The sequence below is a fragment of the Manacus candei genome, unplaced genomic scaffold (genome assembly GCF_025592945.1).
Source record: "Manacus candei isolate 608988 ecotype Guabito, Panama unplaced genomic scaffold, ASM2559294v1 h1tg000046l, whole genome shotgun sequence".
NCBI lineage: Eukaryota > Metazoa > Chordata > Aves > Passeriformes > Pipridae > Manacus > Manacus candei.
The window spans coordinates 8749426-8773542 of NW_026138094.1; the positions used below are offsets into that span (position 1 = coordinate 8749426).

Below are 24117 nucleotides of genomic sequence, written 5' to 3' on the forward strand. Positions count from 1 at the left end.
CCTCTCTCAGACAGTCCTTGGGTTCTTTCTGGACAATCATTTACTTGCTGATAAATGTGGTATCTTGGGAGGAGGGAGAAGGCACAAGAAAAATCGTTCGTAAACTGGGCTCACATTTGGTTGACACTTTGATACAGACAGGATTTTTTTTCACTTAAAAAAGTCTTGCTTTATTTTATCCTGTTTCCAGCATTTCTCTCCAAGGGATACGTGGGGGCTGAAAAAAGGGCTGCTTTCCCCTGGGCACTTCCAAACCCCTGGGGTCCACAGCTTTATGGTCACCTCTCAGAGCCAGCCAGTGCCTTGGCCCAGCATTGGCTGGGATAAGATTTGCCAGGACAGTTCACAGTGACCCAAGGAGTCCCCATTCCTTCCTCTCCAGGGGGAAGCTGCCCCAAGGCCTCCAGGCAAGAGAGAGGGGTTTCAGTGTAATTTAGATTTTGTCTCTACATCTTTCAAATATTTTTAGTGCTCATTAAAGTTAGAAAGTGGGAGAGACCCAGTTGGGACCAGCACTGTACAACCTTCACCCAAGGCAACTGCCTGACCACTGCCAGATCCAGTTCCATGTCTCTCCAACAGAAAGACAAACATACCTTTTCCCCCAACGTCATTTCAATGGTTTTCTGGGGAAAGCTTCCAGCTCTTATGGGTGCTGGACATGATGTGCCAAATTCTGTGGTGGAGCAGGCGAGCGTTGTCTCCAGCAAACACTGCTCTGGTTCACACCAGCCTGGAGTTTCCAACAGGACTTTTAACCATTTGGATATTGGTAACTGGGGCATGATGAAAGCTGCCCCATGTGTCCTACCATGCAGTTAGGTACCTTGTAGGGTGGATGCAATGGTGGTCTAACCCATCACTGGAGGCACTCTGCCTGCATTGCTGCAGGCACTTGTGCTGGCATGGCCCTGTCAACCTTTCCAGTGTTATCCTGGCCCTGCAAAGGAGCCTGGAGAGTAGCTGGTCCTTTAATGGGCTCTCCTGGCATGGGCAGCCAGTGGAGCATGCCGGCCCTGATGGGACTGCAGTGACAAAGTGCTGATCTGGGGGCCGATAAGGAGCGGCAGTGCCAGGCAGTGCAGCAAGGTGAGACTATCAGGCCAGCAGAAAAGCCATTAGCTTTGTCCTGGGCTTTCAGACATGGGGAGAGTGGCTGGGGACAGCAGATGGGACAGACCTGCTGCCTCCTGGGGCTGTGCAAGGGCTTTGCAAGCTGCTTTTCTGGAGACACTGCCATTTCAGTGAGACCATGGATTAGAAAAGCTCTGCAGTTAGTTTTGCTGAAGAGTAGTCACAAGGCATAACTGCTGGTGGCTACAGTACCTTAGCAAGTTTAAAACCCTTGGGTTTTAAAATGCTCTTCTGTGCCTCTGCTGCATTTCTCAAGGTGTCTAGGAGCTGCTCTAGGGCAGGGCAGAATACTGGTCCTACCACGTAGTTGGCAGGAGAACATGCAACTGTCAACAGTGCTTCCAGCAATTAGAGCTCAAGTATTGTTTAGGGATTTCAGCTTCTTTGTAGATGGAAGTCTTTTGTTTCCTGGTGTGTACAGCTGAGACTGCCCTGCAGAAACCATGTTTAATGGGAGACTCAAAAACATACCCTGAGCAGCATCGCTTGAGGGAGTGCTCGTCCTCCAGACAACAGCAACATCCAATTGCTTTAGGTGTCCCCACCAAGTGACCCCAGTCACACGAAGCTCTGCTCATGCAGGGTAAGGGCCAGGCAGATGGGCTTCTCTCTCCTTCACAACGCTGTCTCTGCTGCCTGCACGGGGTTCAAATGAGATTGGAGAATGGTTTTGTGTGGCCGTCAGTCACTTCAAGACCATCCACAGCATTTTTCTGCCATCTGTCATTTTGAGAAGAAAGCAAACAAGAAAAAATAATAAACTCAAATTATTGCCTAATCAACACCGAAATCAGTGCTGCTTGCTCAGCCTGCGGGCCACAATTAGATGCCATCAGCAAATTTGGGCAGCTTGCCTGGGCTGCAGTCTTTTATCTCTTGAAGACTGACAGGCATCCCAGGGATCTGCAGGCAGAGGAAGGAGCTGTGATCTGTTTGAAGGACTTGCCTAGCTCTTTGAGGAAAGAGCACATAGTTCAAAACAGTAGGAAAAAAAGGAGTTTTTTGTTTGTGTTTGTTAATTAAAGGATGCCCCATACCAGAGGAGGGAACGTTTTGGTCTCCAGTCCCATCCACAGCACCATCTCACAGTAATGCCCTGCTTCATGCAGCCCCAGCACAGTTTGTCTTGCCAGGAGGATAAACTGGGTAATTTGGGAAATAAAGGAACATGTGTCACTTGAACATCCTTATAGCTATATGGCAGCCTTGGGCCATTGCATGTCTGTGTGTGCATGCAGGATCTTGGTTAGTCACATATCTCCTCTTTCTCCTATGGCTGCACCATGGTCTGCTTTTCCAAAAGCTGAGAGCTGAAGCAAAAGGCACTCTGCCTTCACCTCAGTTGCAGCTGGGGAAGGGTGCAGAGCCAGGAGGGTGGTGAGGGGACCACCCAGTGCAGGGAGGGAGGGTGCTCAGGACAGCAGGGATCGGGGTGTGGGACTGGGCAGAGCAGGGGGCTGGACGCCCAGGCTCCACTTCCCACTCTCACTGACCTCCACATCTTCTACTTGTCCCTGTGCAGGCAGGGCTCAGAGGTGCTCAGAGCAGCTTGGGGGAAGGGTTCCTTGTCCTGTCCCTCCTCCCAGGGAGGAAGGTGGGTTAGAGGAACAAGCCTGCTGAGGCTTCAGTGCTCTGAAATGTGATCCTGCCACAGGCACCTCCCTGGGCCCCACCTCACCCTCTCCAACCTATATATGTCCCTGGCAGTGTCCAGGCACAAGGGACACAGGCTCGCACGGGCTGCTGGGCCCCTGCAGATCCCTGTGGATGGACAGGCCGAGGCACCAGGGCATGGTGAAGAACACGTACATGCGCTGGCGGCTCCCGCTCGTCTGCCTCCTCTGGGAGGTGGCCATGATTGTCCTCTTTGGGGTCTTCGTGCGCTTCGGCCCCGAAGCTGATGCACACTGGGAGGAAGAGAAGCAAGAGCTGAACCTGACCAGTGACATGGAGAATGATTTCTACTTCCGATACCCATGTGAGTATTCTGGAAGTGTAGTCCTCCTGCTGGCTAGTCCCCACCGATCCCTCCCGTCTCAACCCATCACATCCATCCTATTCTGTCCTACGGCAGAGCCTGTCAGAGGCAATCTCTCCACCTATTGCTAGAAAGTTGGGCTCTTGCCTTGTGGTTGGTTTGGGGTGCACCAAAGAGCAAGAGAAAAACCTCGTGACCTTCCAGGCACTCTTGGGGCTCTGTCAGCAGGGTACTGTGACGTCTTTTTTCCAGGAATAGGGCTGACGTGTTCCCAGCACCCTGCAAGTTTCAGCTTGCTGCCCCCTCCCTCAGCTCTGGATGAGAGCAAGCCTTTCTGTGCATACAGAGGAATGGCTGTTGAGATCCTGTGACATCTTCCTCCCCTTCCTACGTCCTCCCCCTCACTAGCGAATTACCCTTTAGCGACTGGCATTTCAATGCCAGAGTCTTCCTAAGTTGCCAGGTTCCCAGGGCTCTTGGGTCACTGTACAGTAGTGCCACAGGGATTATTCAGGTGGTTAAAGCCCTTCTGGCTGGGAAGTGCCTTTGGGTGGCTTTGATCTACAGGGCTGGTCATCTCTGTGAGCCTTTCAGAACAGGCTGCTTCTGTAGGCAATTGTTTCCAAGGAAGCAACAGGCCTGAGTCATGCATCTATTTAGAACATTTCCATTAAAAACACCTGCTAAATCAAAGAAGCTATAGCAACCTGTGGCTGCTGAGGATTAGCTAGTTCAGAGAAGGATTTGCTTACAGTAACCCACTGCTCAGCCAGCCTCCGAGTTAGTGTATGGCTGTGGCTGCCCTGGGCTCTCCCTGGAGATCTGCCCTTGGGACTAGCCCCACACAGGTTGGCATGAAGCAGCAGCAGTGCCTGGGAGCTGCTCTTGTCACTGATGTGCTGTGAGGACGTCAGGAGTCCAAGGAAGAGCTTGTAGGAACTAAGAACATGACGTTTCTTCTGTCCTCATATCCCACTCCTGCTCCACAGTGCCAAATAATCCCCCTCAAATGGCTGAGTAGATTCACTCAACTAAATCAGTCTATGGGCAACTGCTCAGTTTAGCTTTGAATTAAGTTTCTCTTTCAGACCCAAGGAAAGGTTCACGTGCCCAAAAGCAGAGCTGTTTTTTATCCCTTATCTAATCAGAAGTAGTCTCTTTCTGCAAAGATGGGCAAACACAGCAAGGTGGCCAAGCCCTGGAATTTTGATCCCTGTGTCCATCCAGCACTGCTCAGAAGAGAGTGTGGTGGTTGAACACCTGAGGATTATTTGTATCAACATATCTGTGCCTGCTGCTGTCCCCAGGATCTGTCTGCAGTGGCAGAGGGATAGGAGTAACAACCTGACATGTCCTTTGAGACAGAGATGGTTGGGAAGGCAGGCAGAGGGAAGCCAGGTCCAGTCAGTGTGACAATTCCTTCTCATTTTGAATCACACATGGATATTCCCTGATGGGTGACTCATCTGCTCTCTAGGGGAAAAGAAATTAGATTCCTTGTCTGGGTAACATTCCCAAAGCCCAAACACTTCTGTTCGATAGTTATGGCAATCGTCCTCCCACAAAAGGAGGCTCACAAAACCTTTAGGGCATGGCAGTGCCTGGGCTGCCTCTTGGTGATGCCAATGTTATTCTTCACAAGGGAAAACAAAGACAAGTGTTAGAAAAGGGTTTTGGACTGGGTGCAGTTTGAAGAAAGGCCTACTCTCCCTCCTGGGTTTGTACAGGGTCTAACACACAGTGGAGTCCTCTGTGTTTTGGAGGGTACACAGTCTGCAGCTTTAACTCTGACCTGTGTATTTCTGCTTTTAGGATGAAAGAATGAATATATAATACAAATGGCAGCAGATAATTCCAGCTTTGTATTGTGCTGCTCACACTGGAGAAGAGAGAGAGGGAGAATAAATACAGCTGCAGAGGGAAAGTCTTTGGGACTGTATGGTAAAACCAGAGTAAGAAAGGCTGGTTCTTAGGACATGTGGAAAAGTACATTTGAAGTGACCTCTGCTGAACAGTTCCAGCTGCAGATCTTGTCTCCTTCCTTTTTTATGAGTGATTTCATAGGCATGGGAGGCATTTTAAAAAACAAGCAGATTAACATGGCACTGCATGACTTAAGCCTGTCCAAACTCTGGGGTAGAGGGGGTTTGGGATAGAGTGGATTGGGGGTAGAGTGTATTTGCCATCACTGAATTTTTTTTGCCCTGAGCTTATGCCCTCTCTGAGGTGCACAGACATTGCTTGTTATAATGGTTTGTGCACTGCAAAATGTAGAGCTTGCTGGTGTAGCTCCATAAATGGTGTGTTCATCTGTTCTACAGATCCCAGTGGGGGATCCCAGCCTTGGGTCTCCTGTTTATTCACAGGCACAGTGGCCTGCAGTGAGAGGGCTTGCATGGTAAGTATGCAAGCATTTCAGCTCACTTAATTGCAAAGCGATGCTTATCTGATAGAAATGTGCAACATTAAGAAGTACAGCAGGTTTACTGCACCAAGAAGGTCTTTCAAGAGGTTCACACAGGTCTGGCTTCCCCCAGGGAAGGGCATCTGAGGGGCTCGACTGAGCAGGTCTGAACATTAGTGGGAAGAACTGGGTCTCTCTGGTTTAAGCACTATAAATCTCACAAGGTGGATTTCTGGTCTCAAGGGTATTTTGGCACTGATTTCAGCAGCATTTAAAAATGCACTTGTAAACTTTCCTTGTTCTTGTGCTCTCCTTGCTCTGGGCCATTGCCAGGACCCTGCATTGGACAGACCTACCCAAAATGATCATTCATGTGTTTTAACAAAACTTCACTGTTCATTTCATATGACATTTTCCAAGTCTTTTATGGAAGGGGAGAAACAATCTGAGTAGAAATATGTTTTCTTCTGTACACTCCATTAGCCTCTGGTCTTCTCTTGAACACAGCTTTTAATAAGCATTTACTTACAAGACTGAGTCTTTTTAACCAAAAGCCAGTTTCTGAAAGCTGAGCCATTTTCAGGCTTAGATCAGAAGGACATGAGACAAACACACATTGTCGCTTGAGTTCCCTACTGCCCATGATGCAGTTGGTTTCTTTTCAACACCAAATGCAAGTGGCACTTGCAGCCCTGCTCTCCTTGCAGAACTGACAGTCCCTTCCCTCTCCTCAGCTTTCCAGGATGTCCATGTGATGATCTTTGTGGGCTTTGGCTTTCTCATGACGTTCCTCAAGCGTTATGGATTTGGAGCTGTGGGTTTCAATTTCCTCCTTGCTGCCTTTGGAATCCAGTGGGCTCTCCTGATGCAAGGATGGTTCCACTCTTTCAAGAATGGAAAGATCCTCATTGGAGTGGAGAAGTAAGGAGGAGATGGGCTCTGGGATGCCACCTCTTGACTGGCCAGTGGAAGAGCTGGAATGGGAGCCAAGCAGCTGCCAACACCTGTCCCTCAGTTATATCAAATCAGTCTCTAAACTGCCCTCTTCTCTGCACATATCTCCATTTGCCTTCCACCTTTTGGTCCAAAAGGTACCTGTCATTATGGTGGTACTGCTCAAAGGAAAACATGAGAGGAGCATCCCCTCTTAGTCCCAAGCCAAGCACTGTGGATGCTAGTGCTGAGAACATGTATAATCCACATTATCTAAATAACCTGGGGGAAAGCATATTTCCTGGCCAGTATGTAAGAATGGGAGGAAAGCCAATGGAAAAAACCCAGGGATGTCTCCTAATCCCCTGCTTGCCTTTGGGTGGGATCTCTAGAGCTGGGGATGAGTGAGGGTGAGTTACAGAGTATTTCCTTATCAAACCACAATTTTCCTTCCCTTTTTCCAGCCTGATCAATGCTGATTTCTGCGTGGGCTCTGTGTGCATTGCCTTTGGGGCCATCCTGGGCAAAACCAGCCCCATACAACTCCTCGTCATGACTTTGTTTCAAGTCACGCTCTTTTCAGTGAATGAGTACATCCTCCTCAACCTGCTCCATGTAAGGCTTTAGGTAGTACCCTCTTGGTTCTGTTCCTTCCTTTCTGCATCTCTCCAAATTGTCTCCCCTTGCTATGGCTCCACCAAGCTATAGTTCCTTCATAAGCATTTAAAATGCAAGAATTCAAGCAGAAAAATTAGGCAGATTATGAAGGAAAGGGTCAGCGGGTGTTACTTCCCCGAGAAGGGAGATCTTCTGGGATTTTAAACACCATCCTGGCAATTCAGGAGCACTGGGTCCCTCTGTCACAGCTCCCAAAGCAGACAAGGAGTCTTAGCACAAATGACCAGTCACTCTCTTTGTGCCTGAGCTTTCCATCTTGTCTGTTTTCCCTGCTGGAGTATGGGTATTGCAGAAGGAAATCAAGTGACAAAGAGGACGAGATGTCTGCTGGCAGAGGCAGGGTTCCTGCCCTCTGAAAGAGGGCTTGGAGGGCTGGAAGCAAGCAGACTCTCACAAGACTGCACCTGGGAGCCAATCTGGCTGTCTCTGCAACCTTCTTGCCAATGGGACAGGTCAGAAACTCCCCTCTGCCTCAATGCCTTCCAAGCAGAAGCTTGTGCACAGGATCAAGTGAGCGGAACAGAGAGCGGGACCAGAGCAGTTTTGTCCACCTCTCCATATGACTGTGTGCAGGCAGAAATGTTGAATGGGCAAACAAGTCGGTCACAATGCAAATCAGGCCTCAGCTCCAGAATGAGTGGCCATGGCAGAAGCAAACCTCTGTTTCCCCATGGCTGCAGGTAAAGGACGCAGGTGGTTCCATGACCATTCACACCTTCGGAGCTTACTTTGGCCTCACAGTGACACGTATCCTGTACAGACCCAACCTGGAGCAGAGTAAGGACAAGCAGGGCTCTGTGTACCACTCCGACCTCTTTGCTATGATCGGTGAGTCAGCCCTCATCTCAAGGACACTGCTACATGTGGAGCACTCAGCTGCAGACAGCTGGTTCCTCCTGTGTCCCTGGGAAAAAATGAAACCAGGATATGGAGCTGAGGAGCTCTGTATCCCAGAGGTCTTTCACCTTTCAGAGTTACTCAGCTCCCTTCATCAGTGGATGGGCTGAGACAGTGCTTGGGAAAACAAGGATGCATTTTCCTTCTCTGTGGCAGCCCTTCATGATGCTGGTCACATCACATGGGGTGCAGCTCCGGGGCAGCAGGACTGTAGGATTTAATTTCACTGTGTGCAGAAAGACGTTTAGAGGATTTTTTTTTTCCAGTCCCTGTATTCTCACTTTTCCTGTTCTCTTCCTTGTCCCATCCTCCCCATCCCACCAGGTACCCTGTACCTATGGATGTACTGGCCCAGTTTTAACTCAGCCATTTCTGATCACGGGGATGCCCAGCACCGCTCGGCCATTAACACATACTGCTCACTGGCTGCCTGTGTCCTCACCACCATGGCCTTCTCCAGCATGCTGCAGAAGAAGGGCAAGCTTGACATGGTAAGCTGGGAGCAGAGAGCCCTGCAATGGACTTGCAATGAGGCTGATTGAGAGTCTAGGAAACGATTGGCACTTGTCCTTTGCAGAACAGATGCAGGGTTTCAGGGCATAATGGTGAAACCAGCATCCAGGCACAAACTGAGATTATGTTGAATAAAAAAGTGGGAAAAGTGTCTTGCAGTGCTTGAGGTGTGGGGTGATGCCCTGCATTGCAGTGGACCCAAGTCACAGTGGGAACTGGACTTGCTTTGCCCAGAGCTGGGTGCATTGCAGAGCCGTGTTTGGCAGCACTCTCCAGCAAGCAGGGCCTGTGCAGCAGCTCGTGAGCAATCGGGGGGCTGACTTGTGCGTGTTAGGTGTGTGGGTGACATGTCTTTGTGACAGCAGAGCTTGCGTGACACACGGGTGAGACAATTTCCATCTCATCGCAACTCCCCACCCAGATCTGTGGATGCAAAGAACATGTGTGGTACAGGGAGTGGGAGTCTATGTGCACCTGTGCTACAGACAGAAACTGCCTGCTCTTCTCCTGTTTTTTCACAACCAAGCAGGAAAATGGGCCCTAATATTTACTCTGGAGACACTTTCAGAGCTGATTCTTCTGCTTTGCCATTTGCACCATGCCTGAGCAATTAGAATGTTCCTGAGATGCCAAGACAGGGCGGTTACTCCTGCAGGTTCACATCCAGAACGCCACGCTGGCGGGCGGCGTGGCCGTGGGCACCAGCGCGGAGATGATGCTGACTCCATACGGCTCCCTCATTGTCGGGTCCATCTCTGGCATCGTGTCCACGGTGGGGTATGTCTACTTCACGGTGAGTGCTGCTCGAGGGGTCTGCAGCCCTGGTCTGGCTGAGGAGACCAGAAATGGATTCACTTCCATTTGAGGATTCCTGCTTCCCAGAATCCCTTATGAGATGCACTTCTGACTCTATTTACTGCCCCAAAATGCTCAGGAAGATGCAGACTCCCAAGAGGAGAGTGTTTGGAGGAAATTTTATTATTTCATCTTGATCTTGGCTCACATCTTTGTCTACAAGCCCTTAGCACTTTAATGGGACACAATGTCAGTCTTCCTTCTCTGCTTATCCTCTGTGGAAGGAACTAATCCTTTCCAGTGCCATGTTCATCTCCTTGATCTCTCTCTACTTCCCTCTCCCTCAGCCTTTTTTGGAGTCTAGGTTGCACATTCAGGACACATGTGGCATCCACAACCTCCACGCCATGCCAGGCCTTATTGGTGGCATTGTGGGGGCCATCACAGCAGCTGCAGCTACAGAGGATGTATATGGAAAGGAAGGGTAAGACAGCTTGAAAATCTTCTCTGAGAATGCATTTTACCTGAGGCTCCTTGGGCTGAGAGCAAGGAGCATTTAAAAGTCTTTTCTAATTGTTCAGTTGCCCCTAAAAAAACATGAGGTGCAATAAGTGTCTTGGACTTACTGAAGTGTAAAAGCCTCATCTCTTGCCTCTTCTCGTAGCCTCAAAAAGTGAGCCACAGTCTTGCTGCTTGGCATTATTCCGGGCCACAATGGGTAGGGAAGTGTTCCTCCCTCCCCCCTGTATTGTTTTGGAGGGTCAGGTATGGCTGAAGGTCTGAAATACAAGGGGCATGTTTATATTTTGTGGTCCTCCTAGGTAAAGCTTTGCCAGGGGCCAGAGTAGAAGGAAACGAGCAGTGTTTTGGTCATTGCAACACTCTCCTGGTCCGTTGCAGGGGAGGGATGGGGCTAGGGAGGAGTCCCCGAGGGAGCAGAGCAACACATCTGCCAGGAGCAATCCTTGCCATTTCTGCCCTCGGCAGGTTCATCAAGGCGTTTGACTTCACTGGCATGTACCAGACGAGGACACCCAGTGTCCAAGGAGGGTTCCAGGCGGCCGGGATTGTGGTGTCTCTGCTGATGGCGTTTGTCGGGGGGGCCATTGTGGGTAAGCCAAAGGAGAGAGTTGTGCCCGCCTGCGGCTAAAACGGAGGCATCCACGTGCTCCTGCCCATGGCTGGATGCGCCCGGGGCGGGGGACGGCACCGAGCACCGTGCCAGGGCTGCGTTTGCCCCCTTGGGTGGACCATACGCATCCCGCCTGCATCCCCCCGGCATCACGGCCCCCTGCCCACCGCCCTGCCCGCCTCCTTCCAGGGGGCATCCTGAAGCTGCCCATCTGGGGGGACGCCGCCGCCGAGAACTGCTTCGAGGACGAGGTTTACTGGGAGGTGAGGGGGGTCCGGGGCGGGAGCGGGGCGGGGGGCACGAGATGGCGCTGTCGGCCCGCGGCCCGGCTCGGGGGGCTCAGGGGGCTCTGCCGCGCCGCAGGTGCCGGAGGACGAGGAGAGCGACGTGTACCACATGCACAACCCCGACAAACCCACGTCGCCCTGAGCCGCCCCCGCCCCGCTCCTTCCCCGCCGCAGGACCGCGGGCCCCGCTCCGGGGCCGAAGGCTCTTTTACTCCCCGTGACGACGAGGGCTCTGCCCTACTCTCCTGCTTTTGTAACGCGCTGTTGTGGATAAAATAAAGACGTGTTCTTCTTTCCAGGCCTGTACTCCCGTGTGCCAGCGGCGGAGCGGGATGGGATGTCGCTCAGACCCCCTCTCTTCCACCAGCGGCACAGGGCAGCTGCCGGGAGAGCTCTGGGCTGCCGGGGGCAAAGAGGGGGCGCTGGGACACTCCTGACACCTGGGAGCCAAAGTGGAGGCATGAACGATAGCAATACAGGCTGGAAGTATTAGTTACATGATGTATTAGATAGTGCAGGCTGGGGAGATGCCAGGGTTAGGACCTGGCACCTTAAGATAGTGATCCTGAAGGTGTCCATGGCAGGGGCTAAGCCCCTGTGGGAAGCACAGGCCAGGCTGGTGTGTTTTGGGGAGGGGGTGATGGGGTGCAGCAGCTGTCCCTGTGCTCATCTAGCCATCCACGGTGTGGGTGAAGGCAGCTGTGAGTCTGTCTACACTCCTACGTGTCTCTACCATCACCTTCCCTTGACCTGCTCTACTGAGGTCTCCGTCAGCTCCTTGGGAACCTTGTTTGTGCATACAGCATAGGATGGCAAGACTCTTTCCCTCTTTTTGACTTCACCCATTTCTTCCTGTGTCATCAGACAGCTCCTTCCACTTATTGGTGCTATGCCATATGTATATAACTGCAAGAGTCCAAAGCCAGAGCATGGTGTCCCTCTTAACTGGACTATCAGGCTTCAGCCAGAGTTGGAGGAAACAGGAATGAAAATTAGGCCTAAAATCTGCATGTTTTCCTGGATGATTTAATGTGAGGAGCAGGAAAGGAAAAGAGTGAGGAGGGGGAAAAAGGAGGTAGGAGGGCTGATAGGTCTCTTCACTGCATCTAGCTGTAATTCTCACACCTGAGGGGGGGAGTCAAAAGTAGCTATTCACATCCCCTTGGGATATGACACCCTCATTTTCCATGCTGGGTAAAGACAAAAACCCTTTACAACATGTTTCTGGAATTTGTCAGCGGCTGCCAGCAGCAGCATGTTAATTAAATGTCGGCAAAGATGGAAGCAAGAGGCTCTGCTCTAATTGGGCACTTTGCTTGGTGAAGCTGAAAAACATTGTGACAGAGGAGGAGGTGCCAAAACACTGTGTTCCCCCGCCATGGCGCGGGGACGGGGACAGCCAGGCACGGGAGATGCTCTTGTCTGAACACCCATCGCCTCTGTTTGGCCTGAAACAACCTCACCACTGAAAAAAAAGAAGAGTAATACAGGACCTAAAATCCTCCATAGGATTGGTCTCAACCATGACAGCAGCGTGGGATGCAGGGAAGTGGTTGCTTGGCTCAGGGGAAATTCAGAAGTATCATAGCTGGGCCATCAGGAGCCCCAGCCCACTTGCCAGCAAGTGGTGTATTGTACCTTCTTTTATGATGGCAAAGGCAGGGCTACAAGGGGTTAGAAATGGCCTCTGGAGAATGATCCCTGCAGAGGCTGAAGCAGACATTGTGCTACATCCTTTCCCCGGGACAGGGGTGGGAAAATGAAGGGCAATTCCTGATTTCCCTGTGCTGGGATCTGCTGAAGGAAGGAGATCACCTCCCAGCCTCTTTGCACTGGGGAAAGGATGTAAACAGCCATTTTCTGTTCACAGCTTCATCCAGAGAACCCATCAGAAACCACCACAGGGGTGTTTACTGACAGGCACCCTAGACAATCTCATTTCCGAAAGGGAGTCCTAAACTTTTTGCCCCAAGCTGCAAAATTTGAAGGCAGAAGCAGACCTGTTGGGAACTGTATTTCCTACTGTGTCACTGGACCAGTGTCCCTCTGTCCCACCCTTTTGAGTTCTATCCATGTCCCAGATAAGCAGTCATCCAGCTGTGTGTCCCTATGGCCTCTGATCTTCCTTCCCAGCAGCTTGCAAAGGGCCATGAGGATCAGCAATGGCAAAGAATGGGTGACCCTCGTTGCTTTAGCGAGATGGCCAGCCCACATCTCTGGTGAGGCAGGTCTGTGAGCACCAGGAGATGGTCCTGCCCCATGTGCACATGCTGGAAGAAGAAGCCCCGACCCAGCTCCCTGTCCCTCTGGGCTCTGCCTCCTCCTCGTGGGAAGACACCTCAATCGCCCAGGCTGCTGGGCAGCGAAGCGTTTTATTGCCCGTGCTCTTGTGGGGCTCAGTCTGGTCTCAGTACCTAAATCACTCGCTGGGGCTGGCCTTGCAGTTTTAATTCTCTGGCAAACAATGCCGGGGTCGAACTGGCGTGTTTGAAGTGCGGTCGTGGCCCCGGCGGTGGATGGAGGGTTTCTCAACAGGGGAGCGTGGAGAGCAGAGGATTGGGCTGCTCAGGCAGGCAGGAGAATGTGTGAGAAAGGGGCTGTCGATACTCGCAGGGATTAGGTGGTACAAATTGGCTGGGAAGCACCGGAGGCATTGACCAAAGTTGTCCTGGGGCAGGTTCCCATGGGGGGGGTGGCTGAAACAACCTGCCTTCAAGGAGGTTGGAAGGCCCAGCCTGGCTGCTAATCCCCTAGGATCTGCGGGGCACAGAGCAGAAAAGAGGTTAAAAAAAAGGGAAAATCTCATGTAAAGGTGGTGGTTTCCCCAAGGGGATGATGTTAGAGAGAGCGGGAAGGGGGCGGGGAGTGAGGGGGGAACAGCATCATTTAATCCCACTTTTAATAGGCAGGTGGTGGGCTTTGCTCGCACTCCTGCTCCTGCGAGCTGCTGCAGAGATTTTGGCAGAAGGCCTTTGCTCACCTCTTCTGTCCCCCACTCCTATGCCTCTGCAGAGGGGCCCCATCTGTGGGCCTGCCCGGGAGAAGGTGGGGTTGCATGCTTACGTCTGTGCCCATATGTGTGTTGGTGTGTGTGGGTGCAGGTTCACGATGCACACCCTGGGTTTGGGCTGGAATGGGCTCACTGCACACCCCAGGTGTTGGCCATGGTGTATCTGATGCTGGCAGCATGCCCTGTGTCCCTATGGCCATGCTTTCAGCCTTCTTGACCCTGTACAACCGGCACACTGAAATGCACACTGCCGACGTCGCTGCCGATGTTGGTGCGTTTTTGGCCACAGTGCCAGTGTGCACATCCATCTGCCTTTGCCATGCTCATCCATCTACCTTTGCCATGCACATCCATCTACCTTCGCTGTGCCCTTCCCTCCACCTTTGCACTGGAGCGAGCGCGTGCATGTCCGACCCGGCGTGTCCACACCTGCGTGAGCACTGCTCCAGCCGCTTCTGAGGGAGTGCTGTAAATTGTAATCAGATTAGGGCAGCCGGTCGCTTAGGGCCCTTGAAAAGGGCATACGTCCCCTCATCAGTACCTAGCATTGAGTCGCACAAAGGGTCTAAGTAACTCGGCAGGGGTCGGGCCCTCTGGAGCGCAGGGGAGGGGGCTCGTCTTTCTTTTCTCTCTGTCCCTTGTAATTATGTCAATTTGCTAGCCAAATTGTTTGCTTGAGTGGACAGTGGGGGCTTGCCCCCCTTCACGCCTCCCCCCCACCCCTAACCCCATTCATGTGCTAATGTGGGAAGGAGCATGGCCTCCTGACTTCGGGAGGTGGCCGTCAAGGAGCAAAGCACAGGGGGACACGGGCTGGGAGAGCCCCTCATTTACGTGCCCATGGATGCCCCGGCCTTGCAGCCCAGATGAACAGGGCACTCCTGTTTGGTTTAGCCCACGGCAGGGTGTGCAACACTGAGCCAGCCCCAGCCAACCCTGTTTTTTATTGGCCATGCCTCACCTGTGCCACATGCCTGCTCAGGCCACTGCGTCCCCGGGGCCAGGAGCCGTTCCCGCCGCACAGCGGTTTTCCCGGCACACCTCCCCACCCGCGCACCTCCCAGCATTTGCATATATTCTGCCTGCAAATCCTTGTCAAGGGGACCCTCTTTATTGCCTGTATAGATCACAGGGTGTTAGTTAAGGGGCTTCTTTGTATTGCCTCAGACAGCTGGGGTCATCAAAAGTCCTGTGGTGGGAAGGAGAGACAGGAGGAGGGGGGAAGCCCTGACAATACGGACTGAAGGATTAAAGAAGCATATAAAGTTCCTATTGAGTGAGACAAGAGGCTGTTCACTCCCAAGATTGACAGCAACCAGGAGGCGATTCCCAACACAATGTCCAATTAATTCTCTACCCTCTTCGCTGCCTTCTCCTCCCTCCCTCCTCTCCTGGGCTGGGGCATGAGCAGGGAAGGGCTGAAGCTAAGATCCTCAAGAAGGTAATTAATTATTCCTGACTGAGAGGAGCTTGCCAGGGTGCAGGCCAGTCCCCAGGCTTGCTGGGAATCCATCCCCCTCCCACAGGCTACTGTCAGTTTGGGCCACTTTGGGATAGTTTTCCTTTCTATCACAGGCAGAGCTGTCCCACCAAAGGTCCATGTCCGTAGCAGGTCCTGGACGATAACCATGGCTACTGCTGAGCCCAGAAGAGGCAGATTTAGGACTAAAGCCAGGCTGGCAGTGGAATGTAGCAGGACAAGGCAGCAGCAGCAGGAGATCTAGAGAGCAGGGGAAGGTGCATGGCCAGGATGTATGGGCATGCAGAGCCTCTGGGGAGAGGCAGAGCAGCATGTGCCAGGCCTGGGGATCACTGCATGTGCAGTGGCAATGGTTAAAGCAGCTCTACCTACCCTGGTTCTGTAGGGAGAAGCAGGCTCCTGGCAATAAGTATGCATTGCCACTGTCCCCTGGGCTGGCCACCCACACCTGCCCTAGTGCTGGTCATAACAGGGCATGTAGGAGATATTGGTGAGTGTGCTGCATCTCTTTGTTGTACCCCCATGTAGAGGAGAGGAATCTGGGTCACCATGTGAAATTCCTGCAAACCACTGAGTACAAACTGCTTGATTTGTCTGGTTGGGTTTTCCCCTCAGCCCAGAGGGAGGAAAACACCTTTTGCCGAGTTGGCCATCTTTTTCATAGTACTCTCTGTGGTAATGAGGCTCCCAGACATGAGTGGCAAATGTCCTTCAACAGTGACAAACATCCCCAAACCACCTAACTTGGGAGAAAAAGCCATGCAACTAGGACAGCCCACTCTCACTGCAGGGACATTTTGGTCAGCCCATCTTCTCTGTTCCTACAGCTCAGCACTGACCCCTTCCCCTCTACTACGTCTGTCCACGGCTCTGAGAATGCCCTGGTCAGCACAGAGTGGGAGGACAAATGCTGAGCAGGAGATGCCCTCAGGATGCCGGCATGGGGCTGCCAGCGGCTCGGCATCTCCTGCCCGCTCCCTCCCGCCGCACACGCTCCCAGTGAAGTTGTTTGAAAGTCTTCCGGCAGTTTTCGCGGCCAGGAATAACAGATTAGCCATGATCTGATCAGCCCAGTATCTAAGCTGTATTCTCCCTGCTGACAAGTATTTGAAAGAGGGGAGGGGCCACTTTCAGCCCAACGATGAATCTTTCACCGACAAGAAAAGACCCTTTTTTCTCCCCGCCGGCCGCGGGCTGCTCCGTGCCCTGTTGCTAAGTGAGACCCGGGGCTGCCGCTTGCACGCGGCCGGCTCCAGCGGAGCCCTCGGGTTAGCAGGATCAGGATATTCACACCAGACATCTTGTTTTTCAGGGAGGGTGTTTCTTTTCTCACCCGCCTTTGGCTGGCAGATAACAGCTCGCTGGCGAGACCTGGGGTTGCCCCCAACGAGGCAGCTTGCCCTGGGAGGAAAGGGAGGGTGCAGAAGCTGTTGGAGGGCAGACTGGTGAGCTGGGCTCAGGTGCTCAGCCCTAAATGTCCAGGGTTTCTTGCCACACATGGGGGTGTTCCTGTCTGGGTGCAGAATGGCAGCCACCCCACAGCCCCCATGTCCTGGTGGGCTGGGGCACAGCAGAACCTTGGGGATGTGGGCTTGGAGGATGCTTGGTGCTGGTGGCCAAGAAAAAGCCTGGCTTGGCCTCGTGCAAGGGTGAGTCTGGGCATGGTCTTGCAGGGGGACATGTGGCAGAAGAAACAGGAGGATGATCTCCAGGCTTGGGACAGTTTTTTGGTCCCTGCAACTTCACTCTGTTCCAGAGCACCTTCTTCCCCAGTCAGCACCAGTCGGAGCAAGCGACCCTGAGAGAAAGAAGGGAAATCACTAAAACAAAGGCTTTCCAGGCTATTTCTGGAGCTGCCAGCATGAGGTGCCCTCGCCTAAGACATGGTGCTCACATCTCCCTCCTCCTGCACAGCAGCAGTCAGTGCAGGCAGGACTGCAGGCTGCCAGGGCCTGAGCTGGCACCTTCCCAGAGCCCTGCCTGCCCTGCCTGCCCTCTCTCGCAGGCAGGGTGCTGTGGGGGAGGAAGGCGGCTCTCCTTCGTGCGTGTACCCCTCCAGTGGCTTTCTAGTGCTGATGCCGAACCTCCCTCACCAGCTCCAAGCAAAGGCATCCCTGAGTATTACAGATGAATGTCAGCTCAGGCTCTTTGTGAGCAGCCCTGCACAGGAAATCTCCCTCTCCACTGCTGTAGGCAGCCTGGAGAAATCCCCTCATCCCTACCTCAGCCTAGGAAGTCTTTCTTGACTCCAGACTCCTGTGAGCCCTTGATATCCTGACAGAGAGAGGTGACCAGGGTTAATTTCACTGACATGCAGGACTGTGGAAGAGACATGCACAGAGGCTGTTGCCTTTTCCATGGGACAGATAAACCACTCTGGCAGAGCACCACAATGGCTTCATCCCCACGGTCATGCCTTGTGCCCAGCTGGTATTAAAAAAAAAACAGGGAAAGATGCCAGAGGGGCTGCAAAAGTTACTGCTGCTTTGAGCAACACAAAAAGGAAAGAAACCCTGAGCCTCTGGGTTTGAAACACAAAAGGCCGGATCTGTGGCTGTGATACAGCCCCTTTCTGGAGCTTCAGCAACACAAAGCAGCTGAAAAACTGGCTTCTCTGGTCCGGTGATCTCTCCTCCAGTTTATAGAGGGTCACTCAGTGGCTGAAGGGGAAGCACCAGTGCTGATGTCATGGCCACCTCCAGCACCATGGGCAATGGGACAGGATTCCCAGTGCCCAGAGAGTGCCCTGAGTCACATCAGAGGCATGATGACTTTCTCCAGTCTTCCCATAAATAACAGTACCTACCTTTGGCATTCTGAGGGAAGGTGGTGTTATGGTGCAGGTGCTCTGTCAGTTTGTGCTTGCCGTGGAGAGCAGTGGCTGTGTGGGCTGCTTGCCATGCTTGGTAGTGGACACCCACCCCAAATAAATCCCTCCCAGCCAAAAGCTTCTGAAGGATATGCTCAAATCTCTCTAGGCTTGAGCCAGCAAATCACAGGCAGGGTCTGCTGACCTCTGAGACCCTCACACAGTCCTACCTGTCCAACTAGCTCTCACTGTCACCAGTGGCTCTTGGCTACTCTGGCAGGGGCAAGCTCCCAGCTTTGGGACCTTAACACTCCTCTGGTACTTCAGGCCAGATTTCTCACCCTTTTTATGTGTCCCTGCCAGCCATGAGTCATTTTCTCCACTGCACAGACAGGTCTCCTGCCTTGCTCTGCAGCCAGGAATCACCTGTGCAAGCAAGCGGGGGGATTGGAGCACAGCACCCTTCATTCTCTCCTGGGGAAGGCTGAAGGACTGTTAACATACATCTTAAAGTTTCCTGGCCCACTGCTTGGATAAATTTGCAAATTACCTCTGTTTCTCTTGGATAAACTGTCCAACTCATTCACTTTATCATCTGCAATATGATGACCCACTGCTCACGCCAGGGACATAAAGACCCATGTTTGGCTGTCACTGACCTTCACACCATCATGGCACCAACCAGGTTTTTGGGAGCTCAATGTGCTACAAAAAGCAAGTCCCCAGCATCAAAATTAATTGCTCCTGACCTCATTCCTTTTGTCTCATTTGTTTCTCCTGGCTTTGCCTCCAAGCCTTGGCTTTGTCTTGGCTTGTGCTTGGCAGGTGCTGGAAGGTGCCTTGTGGGTGAGAGCAGGAACATCCCACTTGGCTGCAATTTTCTCTGGGGAATCCTGAACCACTAAAACCAATTTTCTCTAACTCTGGGTAGTCTCTACATTGAAAATGCTCTATAAAACCCTCCTCTGGGAAGGATGTGATCTGCAGAGAGACCTGACTGTCCTCCTGATGGTCTGATCATCAGCAGGAGAGCACAGGGGCTGTTCCACGGCCGGGGACTGAGCAACACCATGTCTTCTTGAGGAAGAAAGGAAAATTTGCCTTCAAGAACTAGTCAGTAAAACCTGATCTGAGAATTCATGTCCCAGTGCTGAAATAAACCATTGTGCAGCAAAGAATAGTACACAATGTAAGCACTCAGGAAAGAAGAAAATAATTTTATCCTGATTTCTAATGTCTTCCTGACTTGTGAGCACCCTTCCGTACTCACACATGTCAGCAGAACACCACGGAGATATATTTATATGAAAATCTGGCTGTCTCCACAGCTATCTATAGCGTTCCTTCCCATGTCCTTAGCTCCATACTATGGCTATGGACTCTGTTTGGTTCCAGTGCCTGGAACATCCTTGTGCAAAGGGACAGTGTCAGCACCCTGTGTCCAAAGGGAACCAAAACAAAGAGCCATCGTGGGACCAAAACAGTAGCTTGGATGGTTTGGGGGCACACAGGGCGCCTCAAGCATCGCAGCATCCTTTTCTGGGGTGCTGCCAGTGGGGAAGGGGGTCCTGCCATGGCCTCCCTGCAGACGAGGGCCCCCGCTCAGAAAGAAGTGGCGGCACATCAGTATGCAGAAGTGGTCGCTGCTCGCCAATAAATTAGCATAAACCACTCTAGGAGGTAAATAGACATACAAGGCGCCAGTGTGTGCAGCGTGGGCTGCGGCTTTGTCTCAGCCCCACTATTGTCACGGCCCCTGCTGCACACTGACCGAGTGGGGCCGGTGTGGTGGGCTCTTACACTTTTGACTGCTGGATAAAAGGGGGGAACATAAAGAGAGGGGAGAACTTTTTTTCGGGTTTTTTTATAAGTCCAGACGAAGTTACAGACGTCTGTTAAACGTCAATTACAGCTGAATAAAGACGTCTGCTTGAGGCTTAGTTATGGCTCCTTTCAGCCACCGAGATTTTTCCAGGGCTGGCCCGGGATGCCTTCGGCAACCTAATTTGGAGATTGTAACTCTATAAACAGGCTCTGGCATTAATGAAGGCTGGTGAAAATGCAAATGATGGCATGGAGGGGTCTTGGGTACAGGACGGGGTCCTGCATCTTGCAACACGGGGCAGGGAGTAAAAAGAGGAAAGTAAAGGAGAGGAAGAAAGGGTCCATGAAGAGGAGTGGGGATCCATAAATAGAGAGCTTTATGGGGTTTGCTGACTTTCCTCCTGGTGTTCTGGGAATCTGGTCCCATCATCTGTTAACCCTCTGGTTAACCCTTGTTGTGCTCCTGGCCATACAAATCTGGTTGCTATGTTTTTCCCTGCAAGACCAAAGTCCAAATACCCACAAACCAGGCATTTAATGCTTTAAAATCCTGGAGAATCCCTGGATGTTTTGGGGAGTCCAGACTAGATAAGAGAGGGTGTCAGAACAGTGTGGAGTCTGCAAGGAATCATTCCTTTTGGAAGGATGGCTCATGTTCTCCATGACTCCCTGTTGCTTAATATGCATTTTGTTGATGTCTCCTTTTGTCACAGGGAAAAGGCCCCTCACCCCTCTAGCTGAGTGAGAGGGGAATGAAGCCCCAGGTCAGTGTTTTCCACACCATTAAAAGTCATCCCGGTGACCATAAAGACCAAAACACTCTTCAAACTGGAAAAGGAACCTGGGGACCTCCTTCCTGCTTGGATACATCCATGTCAAGAGGCCGAGGGTGGAGGGATGGAACTCCCTTTGGCCTCATTAGCAATACTGTGTTGTGTCCTGGGACAAGTCAGCAACTGGTGAGGAGAACCAGGTCCTATCATATAGCCATGTCCTAGCCAGATGTTGAAACCCAGAATATAAGGAATAAGCCTGAAAATCAGAGTGGAAACAGCGCTGATGCTGAAGGCAAACTGTGTCTGATGCATACTATAGAGGAGGCTCACTCCTCGCTCCCCTGGCCCATGGAACATCCTTTCCATGCTCTGCCCTGGGGCTCAGCGCTGTGCTGAGCCATGCAGTGACTGTGGGATGGATGATCCAAAGGAGCTCCAGTCTCCCTCCTTTCCTCAGATCTTCTGGAGATCTTCTATTTTGGAAATGTTTGAGAAGAGGGGTGAGGATTTTAGGGATAACAGTAACAAAGGAAGCCCCTTCCCATTCCTCTTCTTTGGGAAAGCATTGTCTTCTCATGTTTCCACTCTGTGGGGAGCATCCTCTTCCCATTCCAGCCTCTCTTTTTTTTTTCTCTATTATTCCCTTTCCCCCATCTCACATTGGTAAGACACTTCCCTGTCTCCTCTCTATTTTCATATCAGAAAAATCAAACTGGGAGAGAGACACAGAAACTCTAAAGACACTCCACAACCCCCACACACTCCATTTTCCTTGGAGAAAATGTATATATTGTACTAAATTCAGTAGACTCAGAGTACTAGGTTCTTCCTCAGTTCACAAGGTTGGGAGTTGCAATCCCATCCGCCTCGCAGACCTGCATGGGACTGGCTTGAGGGGGTGACAGTAAGGAGGATTTATTGCAGAGCATTGAAACATCAGAAATGTGCATTCCAGGTTCCTTCCCCTTTGGGTCATGATCAGGAAGGAGCCTGCCCTTCCCAAGCCATTATCCTGACACTGCTGGGGACTGAAACAAGATGTATTTTCCATCCACCCATGGATCCACCACAATGGCCTGAAAAACCAACAGCATGCTTCTAGAAAACACCTGAAAGATTCCCTTCAACCCAAAGAGCATCTACGGGATAGATTTAGGCCAGAAGACCTTCTTCTGTTTGTGGTTTCTACATAGTTGAGCAGTTTTCCTGCTGAAGCATCCTGAGAAACCCCTAGTTGGTCCTTGGGAAGTGTGAATGAGGTGATGTGCTGAGGCTATGGGGACCCCTTGCAGGGAGGTGACACATGTTCATGGGTGTCTTCTGCAGGATTTGATTTTTTGCAGGGGGATGTGGTTCCTGGCAAAGCCAAGGGAAGGACAGGAGGGTGCAGCCTCAGAGGGCTGCAAACACTGGCTTAGACAGAGATGCAGAGCAGCAGTACCTGAACAGGCATCTGGTTTTATGGGCCCGACTGGGATTGCTGGCTCTCCAAGGCATCTGGCTGATGTTACTGTGCATTCACATCCTTTTGCCTTTCACCTGGGAAGAGGTGTACTAGGCAGCTTTTTGGGAAGCTGACTGTACTTCCAAGGAAAGGAAGGTCAGACTTTGCACTGAAAAAGTATCACTGAGCCCAGAAACCAAGAGACAACAGAAGTAGAAGGGATGGAAGTAGGAAGGAGGATGGAGATGAGAGGATAAAAAGGGGGGGATGTGAATCAGGGCACAGAGCCAGCCTGGCGGACAACGCCCAGGGCTTCCCAAAAAAAAAAAAAAAAAAAAAAAAAAGGAGGATGGGGTGGACCAGCGACAGCTGGAAGATTTAATTGCTCCTCTCCACAGACCTGCTCGGCTCCCTCCCTCTCAGATCTGCATTTCAATATGAGAGCAGCAGTAAGTGGGATGCCGCTGGAAGGGGTTAGAATGATTAATCATTTAAAAAGCAAGATCTTAATTACAGGGTGCAATTTTTGCTATTTAAGGAGTCCATTAGTTTCCAGAAAGGAAAAAAAATATATATATACTGCAGGTTATTCTCCTTTTGAAGAAAAGGGGAGGGGGGGGAAGAGGGGGGCCGTGGCACCCAGGCTGGCGTGGCCGCCCCTGCCTGGGCGAGGGCGTTGGTGTGCGAGGATGGCGAGGGGGAGGTGGTGTCATTTGTTCCCCGAGTGATATTTTTGAAGGGTGCTGGCTGCGAGCGTTCGCCGCGCTCAACCACGCGTTGGCACAATCTGTGCCGGAGCAGGCAGACGGCTTGTGCTCAGCCTCCCCCGGCACGGCTCCTCCTCCACCGATAGCAAGGGGAGTATTCGGCCGCTGTCAGCGCCACTGACCCCTCGGCCAAAATAGCTCCCAAAGGATGTATTGTGGGGTAATTGCCGTGATAACATCTTGTCTGCTGGGAACCGGGCGGAGACCTCGGACGGCTTATCTTGCCCCCGGCTGGGGCAGCTCCGACCATGCCGGGGGACTGCAGAGCGCCATGGGCCACAATGCTACCCCTGATGGGTGGCACGGGGCGTTGCGACACAAGGGGACACCAGCTCAGCTGATGCCCGGCCCGGCGGCTGCGGGCCCGGCCCCGTCTCTCTCCGCGCCGCAGCCTGGAGGAAGGTGACGGGGGTTAATCGCCCACCGCCTCCCCTCTGACCCCTCTGTGGGTTTTTCTCTTGTATGGTCATTTAGCCGTCCCCTGACACAAAAGGGAGCGATTAAACACAGCTCAGGCCCTTCATGCTTTAGTGGATTAATTTGCTGATCCCCCACGGATTAAAGGTCTCGACAGGATCAGCGGGAGCAGCGGGGCAGACCCCGGCGGGAGGAGGCCAGCGATAGTCCCGGGCAAGCCCCAGCCCGCAGCAATCCCCCTCTCCTGGGACCTCGTGGTGTCACCGAGCCGTGTCAGGGTTCAAGGCATCGGAAGCTTGCCTAAATACCGCACCCCCAACGCTCCTGCTCGCGTTGCCGACAGCCGAGGGATGCAGGGTCGCTATCTCACAGCTCGCTCCAGGGAGCAGAGCCTGTTCCTGTGCACCCACCAAAGGCAAATGGGGACAGCGTTCTTCTGGCTCTTCCAAAGGAAAGGGGGAACCGTGGTGACTTCGGGGGGCTACGCCGCAATGAGGGGGGAGCACCGTTGCCCTCCCCATGCCTGCGGGAAGCAGAGATTGCATCTGCCTTTAATTACTCCCTCTCTGCATATCAGATGCTCGTGCACCTTCTGCACATGAATGCTGATTAATTGCAGGGTTAGGCTCCGAGGCAGGCCGGACCACATTATTTCTGATGTTTGCTCTTTTCACGAGGAGAATAAATGCCATGAATCCACAGTAATCAGTGGCTTTTAGCTTGTCACTCTTATGACACTCTTTACTTAGACCAGGAAATGGCAAATGTGGTGGAAATAAGAACTTTATTATCTTTTTTTTTTTTTCTTTTCTCCCAAAAGGGAGGTGTGTGGTGAGGAG

General features: G+C 52.1%; 1 protein-coding gene across 3 annotated transcripts; it reads left to right on the top strand.

Moving 5' to 3' along the window:
• The first annotated feature begins 2851 nt into the window (after nucleotides 1-2851).
• RHCG (Rh family C glycoprotein) lies at nucleotides 2852-11050 on the top strand. 3 transcript variants are annotated; one of them, XR_007906122.1, is made up of 10 exons: nucleotides 2852-3112; nucleotides 6251-6437; nucleotides 6914-7064; nucleotides 7808-7955; nucleotides 8349-8515; nucleotides 9193-9314; nucleotides 9680-9816; nucleotides 10320-10444; nucleotides 10654-10727; nucleotides 10828-10902. XR_007906122.1 is itself a non-coding variant. In XM_051796668.1 (10 exons), exons 1-10 carry the CDS (start codon nucleotides 2902-2904, stop codon nucleotides 10891-10893), a joined length of 1404 nt encoding a protein of 467 aa, XP_051652628.1. In that variant the 5' UTR covers nucleotides 2852-2901; the 3' UTR covers nucleotides 10894-11050. The 3 variants fall into 3 exon arrangements, 2 of the variants coding, with proteins under 2 accessions (XP_051652628.1, XP_051652629.1); XM_051796668.1 differs by having other exon boundaries at nucleotides 9193-9330; nucleotides 10828-11050; XM_051796669.1 differs by lacking the exons at nucleotides 10320-10444; nucleotides 10654-10727; nucleotides 10828-10902 and having other exon boundaries at nucleotides 9680-10287.
• The last annotated feature ends 13067 nt before the right edge of the window (nucleotides 11051-24117 follow it).

What these genes read in the sequence shown, in the direction of transcription:
- RHCG (XM_051796668.1), top strand. Translation starts at nt 2,902, where the DNA reads ATGGACAGGCCGAGGCACCAGGGCATGGTGAAGAACACGTACATGCGC. An exon ending in TCCTCCTCAACCTGCTCCAT is followed by an intron (nt 7,065 to 7,807) that starts GTAAGGCTTTAG and finishes CCATGGCTGCAG; the next exon opens with GTAAAGGACGCAGGTGGTTC. An exon ending in GATGTATATGGAAAGGAAGG is followed by an intron (nt 9,817 to 10,319) that starts GTAAGACAGCTT and finishes TGCCCTCGGCAG; the next exon opens with GTTCATCAAGGCGTTTGACT.